General features: G+C 36.6%; 1 protein-coding gene across 3 annotated transcripts in view; it reads left to right on the forward strand.

Moving 5' to 3' along the window:
• The window catches only part of MDFIC (MyoD family inhibitor domain containing), a 97,465-nt gene that overhangs the window by 13,540 nt on the left and 71,533 nt on the right, over window positions 1-12,392 (forward strand). For all 3 annotated transcript variants that reach the window (XM_061197956.1, XM_061197957.1, XM_061197958.1), the window contains exon 3: window positions 8,867-8,989. In XM_061197956.1, the coding sequence (XP_061053939.1) occupies window positions 8,867-8,989 (123 nt within the window). The remainder of the gene's footprint in view (window positions 1-8,866; window positions 8,990-12,392) is intronic.

Raw genomic sequence — 12,392 nt, forward strand, 5'->3', positions numbered from 1 at the left:
AGTACATTTTTAAAAAGAGATTCAAACAGAATAATGGGAAGTATGGGTAGCCCAGGAGATTCAAACCTGAGGGAAAATAGAAATGTACAGGTATAACTGTAGGGTCCAACCCGGTTACACAATTTTGTCTGCAAATTTGAGGCAAAAAGAAAACATTTTTCCCTCATATGATTTTCATTGTCCAGAAGGAAAAAAAAATAACATATAGCTTCTCAGAGGAAGGAATAGTTTTCCTTATATTCAGTCTGGAAACAGATTTCTAGCACGGTTTCTTACATAGGGATTACTGCATAGATAGATACTGTCCTCAACAGTATCCCTAAGGTTTTAAAAAGGTGCTTATTGTAATGACACTTAATGTAATACTAATAGCAAGTGTGAATGAGCCCTTATTGTATACCAGACACTCTGCTTTCCAGGCATGGTTTCGTTTATTTCCGCATCCACCTTCTGATGTAGGTACTGGTGTTATTCCCATTTTAAAGATTAAGAATCTGACAAAGGTTATGTAATTTGCTCAGGATTCACATAGTTAGTGGTGGACCCAGGCACTCTGATTTTAAATCCTGTGCTCTTAACCATTTCTCCAGTAAAAAGTACAGTTTAAGGATAGTATTTCTGTCCCAGAGAACCTAATGAGAGTCTTTTTATTTATCAGGAAGGATTCAAATATCTGGACTTTTAGGTGACAATACTATCTCTATTTCTTGGAAAACCATGGCATGAACAGTATTGTACATGTTTTAAAAGTTCATTAGTAACTTTGACAAACTCATTTCATCCTCATACAACATTACTAAATTCTTCTGTTACTCTTATTTGTTAAAACCATTTAACTATTGAGATAATAAATGTGCTTGACTACAAACTGATGGAAAAAAAATCCCTCTTCAGTAGTTTGAATGATTGTCTTATAGAAGTAAGGTTAAGTTTATTATTTCTACCTACAGTGGGCAGAACTAGAACTAGTTAAAGATCACCTGTCGGTGTATTTGTGCTCAAAATAAAGAACAACTTACTACTGAATCAAACTGACGAAGAATAGAGTATGTTCCTTTATGGGATATCATTCCTTGGAATTTTGGAGAAAGACTGAGTATTGCAGGGGGCTTTCTATCCTGGGAGGGATATGAAATTAGCTGAGCTACAAGATCCTTTCCAACTCTGCATTTCATCATTCTATTTTCAATTGAATATCTATTTCTGAGACTTACTCTGTAGTCTCATCAGTAAAATTGAGCCAATGTTTTCTTTATTGTATGGTTGATGGGTTCTGAAGATCAAATAAATATTATATATTAAAGTCCTTTGAAAATTGCTAATACTGTAACTATAATAATTCATTAATTCTTTCAAGAAAAGGAAGCATTTTTTCTTTTCTTCTTTTTTTCTTATTTAATAATTACATACCAGCTGAGTGGCTGTTATATGGCACATATAATATTTTACATGTATTATTATCCAATTGACTTACTTTTAATACATTTAGATTTTTCTGTCTTGCTAATCACCATTCACTTATTTTATTCCCCAACTGCCTGAGATAAGTGAAACTCTCAAAGTTTTAAATTTAGATAATGCCAACTAGGTAAAATATTGTACAATTTTAAATCAAATGGAAATTCTGTTTACCTGAATCTGTCTCATTATCCTTTAGCAAGAAAAATCAAGATTGGAGACAGATTGCTTCTCACCATCATGCCCTTCTTTAGAAAAATAGCAAAAAATAAAGAGTATTGATCCTGTAAGATAGACAGTCATTTCTGAGTAGGACATATTATAGTTAAATTGCTCCTTTAGAACTCTTACTTTTTTCCTTTGACTCTTTGGTGTAATTCATGCTCATCATTTTCTTTGAAAATTAACTCAAATCCAGTGCTTTACAGAGGGTTTTCTAGGTTTTTCTCCACTTCATTCTAAACACCCTACAGTGTGTATATGAAGTTTTGGCTCTCTTGTTTAGCCCTTGCGCAGACTCAGATTTACAGATTTTTAGAGTCAAAAAAGTTCTCTGCAGCCATCCAGCTCAGTGCCTTCATTTCTGGATAAAGAGAATGAGACCCAGCCCCAGTCACACAGCTGGTCAGTTTTTGAGCCAGAATTATGACCCAGGGCAGTTTTCATTCCCTTCTGTTTTGTAGTTGCTTGATTGTTTTGTGTGTATGTTTGGTCTCCCCAGCTAGAGGATTCGTTGTCAGGGGCCAAGCTTTTTTCCCCTCTTCCAAAGATTCTTCTGCATTGTCCCTATTCAGTGGAGGCACAATAGAATGCTGGGAAGCTAGCCTTTTGGTAGCAGATGCCAGTGGTATATGACTATCCTTTGCTCTAGTGCTATTTTTAAACTGTCTTCAATTTTTGTATTAATATTGAAAACATATCTCTTATATGTTTATCTATTAGTGGGACTGTTTAGTGTTATATGTAATTCAGGTTTTGTATTCTCAGAGTTGTCCTGACACAGAGACAGAACTAAATACCTCTGTATTAATTACTGATTAGATAAAATTGTAGTTTCTGATAACTTGGAATACTGTGACAAAGGGGATGAGAAGCAAGGTCTGTGTCTCAGTGTTTGATGGGCTCTTCTAAGTTTTCTCTAAGTTGTATAGTACAGAAGAGCTTACCTAGCACAGTGCCCCTCAAACCTGGCCATATATGATGATGACACCCCCGTCCCCCCATACCACCTGAATTGGGACCTCTGAGGTTGGGACTTGTGTATCTTTATGTTTAAAGTGCTCTGTGGTAGAGAACCATTGGCGTGGAAGAACAGCATCATTGAGATAAGGTCCCCTGTTAAGAGAAGGTTGCTAAGTTGGGAAGGAGTGCTTGTATATATATAGTTGGAGAAGAATGGATGTGTATATAGAAATCTTGTAGAAAGATACAGATTGATTTTTTGCATCATTGAAATTACTTGATTGCTTTTGGGATATGTCTTTTGGGCCCACATAGCAGTTGAATTGCAACTACAAACCTTCATAAAGCCAGAAAGGAATTAACTAAATAAGGAGTATGGCTTCTGCTGCTGCAATTTAGAAGTGATAGACAATCTACACTGATAACAGAAATCTGTTATTAGAAACTGCTATTTTGTCATCTTAATGAGTAGTGGCTAACCCAAACCTATTGAAAGTTGTAGTAAGATTGGTTCTGTGGCTGGACATCATGGGGCCCATTTTACAGTTATCTGTCAATTAAATCTCACTTTCATTGCATTTATTCAATATTAGATATGACTGCACACCATTTATGAGGCTTCCATATTGGTATTCCATTAAATGTTAAAGAGATGTTAATAAAATAAAAATAGATATGTTAGGAAATCACAGAAGAGTCAAGTGGTCACAGAAGTTTATAAAAGTGGAGAATTGGCAGGTCAATTTAAACTTGGAGTTTTTTCTGAGCCTTGCTTTGGGCTGGGTTCTATGGATTATAGCAAAAGCCTGAGACCAACTTTTTTTTTTTTTTTTAATTTAATTTAATTTATTTTTTTGTACAGCAGGTTCTTATTAGTTATCCATTTTATACATATTAGTGTATATATGTCAATCCCAGTCTCCCAGTTCATCCCACCACCACCACCACTTTCCCCCCGTGATGTCCATACGTTTGTTCTCTGCATCTGTGTTGCTATTTCTGCCCTGTAAACTGGTTCATCTGTACCATTTTTCTAAGTTCCACATATATGCGTTAATATACGACATGTGTTTTTCTCTTTCTGACTTCACTCTGTATGACAGTCTCTAGATCCATCCACGTCTCTACAAATGACCCAATTTCATTCCTTTTTATGGCTGAGTAATATTCCATTGTATATATGTACCACATCTTTTTTATCCATTCGTCTGTCGATGGGCATTTAGGTTGCTTCCATGACCTGGCTATTGTAAATAGTGCTGCAGTGAACATTGGGGTGCATGTGTCTTTTTGAATTATGGATTTTTCTGGGTATATGCCCAGTAGTGGGATTGCTGGGTCGTATGGTAATTTTATTTTTTAGTTTTTTAAGGAACCTCCATATTGTTCTCCATAATGGCTGTATCAATTTACGTTCCCACCAACAGTGCAAGAGGGTTCCTTTTTCTCCACACCCTCTCCAGCATTTGTTGTTTGTAGATTTTCTGATGATGCCCATTCTAACTGGTGTGAGGTGATACCTCATTGTAGTTTTGATTTGCATTTCTCTAATAATTAGGGATGTTGAGCAGCTTTTCATGTGCTTCTTGGCTATCTGTATGTCTTCTTTGGAGAAATGTCTAGGTCTTCTGCCCATTTTTGGATTAGGTTGTTTGTTTTTTTAATATTGAGCTGCATGAGCTGTTTATATATTTTGGAGATTAATCCTTTGTCAGTTGATTCATTTGCAAATATTTTCTCCCATTCTGAGGGTTGTCTTTTCATCTTGTTTGTAGTTTCCTTTGCTTTGCAAAAGCTTTTAAGCTTCATTAGGTCCCATTTGTTTATTTTTGTTTTTATTTCCATTATTACTCTAGGAGGTGGATCAAAAAGATCTTGCTGTGATTTATGTCAAAGAGTGTTCTTCCTATGTTTTCCTCTAAGAGTTTTATAGTGTCCAGTCTTACATTTAGGTCTGTAATCCATTTTGAGTTAATTTTTGTGTATGGTGTTAGGGAGTGTTCTAATTTCATTCTTTTACATATAGCTGTCCAGGTTTCCCAGCACCACTTATTGAAGAGACTGTCTTTTCTCCATGTATATCCTTGCCTCCTTTGTCATAGATTAGTTGACCATAGGTGTGTGGGTTTATCTCTGGGCTTTCTGTCCTGTTCCATTGATCTGTATTTCTGTTTTTGTGTCAGTACCATATTGTCTTGATTACTGTAGCTTTGTAGTATAGTCTGAGGTCAGGGTGTCTGATTCTTCCAGCTCCGTTTTTTCCCCTCAAGACTGCTTTGGCTATTCAGGGTCTTTTGTGTCTCCATACAGATTTTAAGATTTTTTGTTCTAGTTCTGTGAAAAATGCCATTGGTAATTTGATAGGGATTGCATGGAATCTGTAGATTGCTTTGGGTAGTATAGTCATTTTCACGATATTGATTCTTCCAATCCAAGAACATGGTATATCTCTCCATCTGTTTGTATCCTCTTTAATTTCTTTCATCAGTGTCTTATAGTTTTCTGCATACAGGTCTTTTGTCTCCCTAGGTAGGTTTATTCCTAGGTATTTTATTCTTTTTGTTGCAATGGTAAATGGGAGTGTTTCCTTAATTTCTCTTTCAGAGTTTTCATCATTAGTGTATAGGAATGCAAGAGATTTCTGTGCATTAATTTTGTATCCTGCAACTTTACCAAATTCATTGATTAGCTCTAGTAGTTTTCTGGTGGCATCTTTAGGATTCTCTATGTATAGTATCATGTCATCTGCAAGCAGTGACAATTTTACTTCTTCTTTTCTGATTTGGATTCCTTTTATTTCTTTTTCTTCTCTGATTGCCATGGCTAGGACTTCCAAAACTATGTTGAATAATAGTGGTGAGAGTGGACATCCTTGTCTTGTTCCTGATCTTAAAGGGAATGGTTTCAGTTTTTCACCATTGAGAATGATGTTTGCTGTGGGTTTGTTGTATATGGCCTTTATTATGTTGAGGTAGGTTCCCTCTATGCCCACTTTCTGGAGAGTTTTTATCATAAATGGGTGTTGCATATTGTCAGGAGTTTTCTCTGCATCTATTGAGATGATCATATGGTTTTTATTCTTCAATTTGTTAATATGGTGTATCACATTGATTGATTTGCGTATATTGAAGAATTCTTGCATCCCTGGGATAAATCCCATTTGATCATGGTGTATGATCCTTTTAATGTGTTGTTGGATTCTGTTTGCTAGTATTTTGTTGAGGATTTTTGCATCTATATTCATCAGTGATATTGGTCTGTACTTTTCTTTTTTTGTAGTATCTTTGTCTGGTTTTGGTATCAGGGTGATGGTGGCCTCGTAGAATGAGTTTGGGAGTGTTCCTTCCTCTGCAATTTTTGGGAAGAGTTTGAGAAGGATGGGTGTTAGCTCTTCTCTAAATGTTTGATAGAATTCACCTGTGAAGCCATCTGGTCCTGGGCTTTTGTTTGTTGGAAGATTTTTAATCAGTTTCAATTTCTTGTGATTGGTGAGACTAACTTTTGAGCCAAGACATTTAGTTTTCAAAGGAGGCAAAGTTGGATAGACATGATTGTGATTTAATAGGAGTTACATATTTATAATTTCTTGAATATAATGAGACAGAGGATGATAATTTTTCTTTTCTTTTTCAACTTGAGGACTCCTGGGATCATCTAATTCTAGAATTTCACAGATAAGAAAACTTTAAAAAAAAATGTGATAACTGTCTCTTAATAAGTATTCAGAGCAGGAAGAACTTTATTTTCCTCTTAGTAGTGGGTCACTACTAAGTTATGTGTGTACGGATCACATGGCATTTTCATTTAGTCAATGGAGAGTTGAGAGGGTCTGTGTTTTAGCACTTGAATATTGGACATGATTCAAATGTGAGTCAAGTGTGTCTAGAGGCTTTATTCATACGTATTTTCTTTTAGTCAGCAATGCTTCATAATGCCCTGGTTTCATGAATTAATTTTAATGGAATTAAACTTGAACAGCTCACAATTATATAATTAATTTCATTCAGCTACAATTAGAGTTACTAATTGAATCAAGCCTACTAGCATGACACCTGGCGGCAGTCAGCTACATGACAGTAGCAGCAAGTATGTAGGACTCTGCGGTGAGAGAGTTCCTGTGTACTAGTGAGTTGGTAGAAAAAATCTTTTCTGTTGATCATCTCAGGAAGGGCTTGGGTTGACTGTAGCGGTGGAAAGATTTCTTGAGTTGTTTAAAAAAGTCAAGATTTTAATTGAAAGTAACACATCTCAGGAAGATTACATTTTCTCTAGGATAATGCTGAGTAAATGTTACATAAATCTAGAACATATTGGTTTAGCATGCTTCTAATTTATATTTTACTGCTATCTGAATATGGTTTTGCTTTCTAAAAATACTTAGCATTGAAGACCCTATTTTTTCAGAAATCTTAGCCTCTGGACTTATTCCTGAGTGTCCGTCTATTTTCATGTGTTGAAATGTGTTTTATGGCAGAACTTTTCAATTGTGAAATCCCCGTGGTACATGAGAAATTTCTGCATATGCAGAAATTTTTTCCTTCCACTGGAAATGTTAATACAGTTGACTAACAACTTCTGTTTGAATCTCTTTCCTTTCCTTGCTTCCATGGCCTGACATTATCTAGTTTTTCTGCCTTCTCTGACTCCTTTCTAATTGTACAGACCCCCCTTGATAGTCTTCTTTTAATATACTCACTCTTTTGGTGAGTGTATTCATTTGAATGGCTTCAGCAATCAGGTTTAGGAAGATGACTGTTTCTCGCTATATGTTATTTGTGACTTGCAGATTCAAATGTTCAACACTAAACTCATCCACTAGACTGTAAACTCCACGAAGGCCTGGGCTGTGTCTTGTAACTGATTGTATCCCCACTGCATAGTACGATGCCCAGACATCTACCATGTACAAATATATATTTTAAAAATTATTCTCCTGGTCTCTAGGTTTTTCCAGTCAACTCCAGACTAAGAGAACTCAGTCAGCTCCAATCCCATCTTCTCTGATAATCTGTGAATCCTCTAGTTATTTTCTCACAATTACCTCCTTTCCCATTTTTTATCCAGTTGTTGAAACTCTCATCAACTTCTGCCTGGACTGTGCTGAGTTTCCCTTTTAGTTTCCCTTACTCTGCTCTCCCTCTTAGATGCATCCATACTCCAGTGATTCTCAAGGATGTAAGTATAGTAGAATCACCTAAGCCCCCTTCCCCCAAATTAAATTAGAATTTTAGGCCATGGGGCCTAGGAATCTTTTTTAAAAAGTCCCCTGAGTGAGTTAAAGTACAGTCAGGATAGAGAACCACTGGTGTGTACAAGTTCATTAATTTTTCTTATGTGTGGCTTTGATTAGGCAATTCATAAAGATTCAGTGGCTACTGTCACTTATTTATCTCACTTTGAAAGAAGGTCCAGATTTTTCACCTTGGTATTCAAATATCCATAGCAAGTCCCTATTCAAACTTTTACCATCTTATTTCCTAATATCCCTCTTTAAGTACTTCACAGTGCAGAAAGTTGGAACTTTTGCCCAGGTGTCTGCTTTTTGAGTTCACCCATGCTGTTTTTCCACTTGGAATGGCCTTTCTCCCATCCCTACTTTGAGAATTCCTGCTGATCTTAAAGACCATCCAACATGCACCATTTTCTATAGTGCCTTTCTTGAGCTCTCAATCCTGATGAGTTTCTTTTTCTTCCTTTGAACCTTTTTTTTAGTGCTCTAGACCTCTTATAATGTTAATTTTACCTTATGTTATAGTCTGCTTTTTGCCTGAGTTATGTTCCTAATAAGACATTACTTTTCCTTACTTCTTGGCTTGCCCCTTGAGAACCCATAAACCCACATATAAATCTCGCATCTTCTTTGATGCTGCCACCCCTGCCCTCTGCATGTATGGACTCACTTCCATCCTTGATATAACCGTTCCACATTTTTCTATTATGGCAGATCATTTGCTGTTTCAACGACTTCTTTACAATAATCTTAACATAATTTTTACAGTAAAATCTTCAGTGCTAGCCGTATAGTAGGTGCTCAGTAAATCTCTGCTATTGAGTCAATAACATATGCAACAGTTACTAGAGATACTAGTTACTAGAGATACTGCTCCCATTTCTTTAAATTATGGCAGATTTAGAAGCATTTAGAAAAAAATCTATAAAATGAAAAAATAGAGAAAAATACGTAACATTTAATGATAATAAATATATATGTATTTTTTTTATTTAGAAAAATGTGATAAAGAAAATACCGAGAGAGATATAACTCAAGCCACTGATAGCTGCTTCACACATGGAGAGATGCAAGACCAGTCCATTTGGGGAAATTGTTCGAATGACGAACTCATCAGAAGTAAGTATTTTTGGAGAAAATTGGAGTGCTTTGGGGACATGACTATGATAGTATGCTCTCAGTTAATCGTCTGATATAATTCTGCTAGAAATCTGTAAATCAACAGAGTTCATCTGAAAGTGTTTTTCATGAGTCTTTTAAAATGCAGAGCTAAAAGTAGGGTATAAATAATACTATCTGTCAGCTTTCATCCCATCTTTAAAAAGGAAGAATTGACCTATACATTTTGGACTCCATCCTCAGAGAGATTTAAACAAAACTTAATACCTTCTTGAGCAGTGACTAAGTAGAAGTCAGACAGTTCTAAGTATGAACAGACTGTGAAACTAAAAAGATAAAGACAGAGGTAAAGGACAATGAGTAGTATTTTGGTAATGCCATGTGGTCCCTGTTCTTCTGGCCAAATGATTCCAAACTGTTTTTTACAGTTAACACTTTTATCACTACTTGGCTTCTTTTTATTCTCTTTCTCTTCTTAAAATTGCTCTGTAGAATATATAAGAAGCTTTGGTTTAGCTTTGTTTTACTCTGGGAATGCACTGAAATGTCAGCATCTTTTGAGTGCTATTCAGAATGCCTGTCAATGTCAGGTTTTACTTGTTCTGGTCGCTAAATTCCCCCAGGTGGATTCAAGATGAATTTGCCATATAATGAACAATTTTCTGTAGTGAATGTGTAAGTAGAAAGAACACTACTATGCCACACCTGGAAGGGCATAGGAGTACTACATCTTTTGAAATTCTCATTCATGGTAACAGAATTATCGCGTCACTTCTCAGTTTTCCAGAGAAGACAGAGAAGAAGTTTTATTCTGGGAATCAAGTGTTGTTTTACTTTATTTTTTAAAATTTAATTCTTCAGTTCCGACAGCTTCATAATACAGACCCTTTTTTGTGTTACATATTACATTTACTTTGAATCTTGGAATATTGCCTTTCCTCTCTAGAATGCCCAGTATCTGTCCCTACTGAAACCAAACAGAAAAAAAGCAGCTAGAAGGAAAAAGCCAACTTTGTAGAAAACAAAAAATAACAATAGAAACAGTACTGAAGGAGACTTCAAGTTTTCAAACAAAAGTTCTAAAAGTGAGTGTGTTTTAGTTTAATTTTAGAACCATTTTGGTTTTTTACACTTTTCTATTTAGGAAGGGAATAGAAAGGAAATGAAACTCAGGAATTTGTGAGGAGCGAGATTTATATAGCTTTCTCCAAAGCATCAAATAAACATTATTTCAAGTAAACATTTATCGCCGAAACATATATTGGTTGTCTTCTATCTAAATATTGACTCTACTGTTGTGAAACTTAAGGTTTTGTGAGATACTGGCATATTTTATCTGTGATTTCCCAAACAACCAGAGAGTTAGAGCGAGAAGGGGTCTTACAGACCATTTTAACTTCACCTTTCGGGAGGCATAATTGTTTGCTCATTTTTTTTCCCCCATAGTCACAGAATTTTAAGTGTGTGTGTTTCATTTAATTGATTTACTTCTCTAATCTCCCTTCCCAGGGCCCACACTAGGAAAACGTGAGTAAGAACTCTTAGGACAAAACCCAAAATATAAGTACTGTTGTGTAAGGATGTGGCGAGTCATATTAACATGTTAAAAAATTTTTGTGCTATTTGATGAAGCTCATTTTAGTTGCAGAATTCCTAGCATTAAAAGGAATGGATTTAAAATGAACTCCTCTCTCTGTTGTCTATACTGGTTACATGGACAGCAATAAAAAGAAAATACTGTAAAGTGCATGAAATAGATTCTTTATTGAGATGACGATGCAGCCTGTACCAGGGGGCACTGGAGTATTTGGGAACAACTGTCTAGTTGCCTACTAACATGCACTGAAGGAATGCAGAGAGAGAGGTTTATGGCCCCGTCTGAGAGGGCTGCTGGGAAAACTGACAGATGAATGGATATTGAAAGATAATGGCCAAAGACAGTATTGCTGCTCTGGCCCAAAACATGTTGCCAAGAATTTCCAGATATTTGTGGGTGACTTTGGACTGTGAATTCTGATGACAGAGTTCAAAAACTACATTTTTGTTATTTTCCTGGTCATACTTTTCTAGACAAAGGCTACTCTGTTGGGTCTACAGAAAAATTTGATATCTCGATTTGCTGGGATGGAGCATTTTATGTCATCTTTAAAACCGACTTAAGTCTGGATAACATTTGCAAGTTTGATAATCTGATAGCTTCTGCTGTTCCAGCTCCCCGATACTAAACTCTACAAACCTAGCCTGACTTTCCATCTTTGGCTTTCCCCGTTGAGTCGCTGGCCATCTCTGCGTCATTTAACGTCTGTCTCTCTTAACCCTGCAGTTAGGGAGATGTGTGTTTTCCTCTTGCTTCAGCATCTAGCCCATTTTGGGGGCCCAGTGAGTCTTTTGTAATAACAATAGGCCCTGGAAAGAAGGCGGTGGCTCAGAGCTGCATGGGGGAGGAGGGGAACATCTGTGGTGAGTCAGGACTGGGCTGGCTCCTGTGCCAGAGTCCTGTGTGGCTCCCTGAGCACCGTGGAAGAGGCGGACAGCTTGCTCTCATGGAATTGATTTTAGTTTCCCACTGTAGTGTGAGGTTGGCTGGATGGAGACATCATCAGAAAAATGAGGCCGGCTAGGGTGTGGGAACATTTTCAAATGTGCAACCCACTCTTTTTCCAAGCTTCCATGGGACAGTTCAGCTGCATAAGCAAGAAGTGAAGGGGAGCGACTGTTTAATGAGACTTCTTTTTCTTATCTATTCCTGAGAGTGGCGAGTGAGGGCTGGCCGCTAATGTCTCTGTTGTCCCAGATGCCTGCTGCCTTCTTTGTTGGATGTTTAAGGCATAATTTATAGGGAACTGTTAGCTGTCAGTGTGATTAGGCTGTTTTTACTTTTCTGAGAATAACTGGGCTCTGGAAAGTCAAGGGAGTGGCTGCTTTGGAAATTGTATTCTAATTAAAGGGTGTATTCTCAGGCCTCATAAACGAGATCCAAGCTGAGAATAATTTCCAAATTATTCTGTGAACTTTAACCCTGACCTCAGTGGACCACCCACTTGTGGCTCAAAGTTGGTGCAGGCTCTACACAGGCCTTCCAGCTTTGTGTGCCTTCTCTGGTCCATCTAGAAAACATCACAGGTGGCAGACCTGAGGTATTATGGTCTCAGGGCCTGGATTTCAAATTGGTTGCCCTTGAGTGGCTGACTTATTAGAATCCTTTCTGGAAGTTATAAATAAAAGAGAAGAAATCCATATGGAATCAAACATTTCAGATAAATAGGCCATACACAATCTGGTCAGGGAATGTGCATTGTGATTCTCTTTCTTATGAAATTTAAATGAAAAAGATGATTCCAACCACTTAAATTTGTTTAAAAAAAAAAAATCTAAATCCAAACAGTAAAGAATTAAAAACATA

This window comes from Eubalaena glacialis, chromosome 8 (genome assembly GCF_028564815.1).
Source record: "Eubalaena glacialis isolate mEubGla1 chromosome 8, mEubGla1.1.hap2.+ XY, whole genome shotgun sequence".
In the NCBI taxonomy this organism is placed as follows: Eukaryota; Metazoa; Chordata; class Mammalia; order Artiodactyla; family Balaenidae; genus Eubalaena; species Eubalaena glacialis.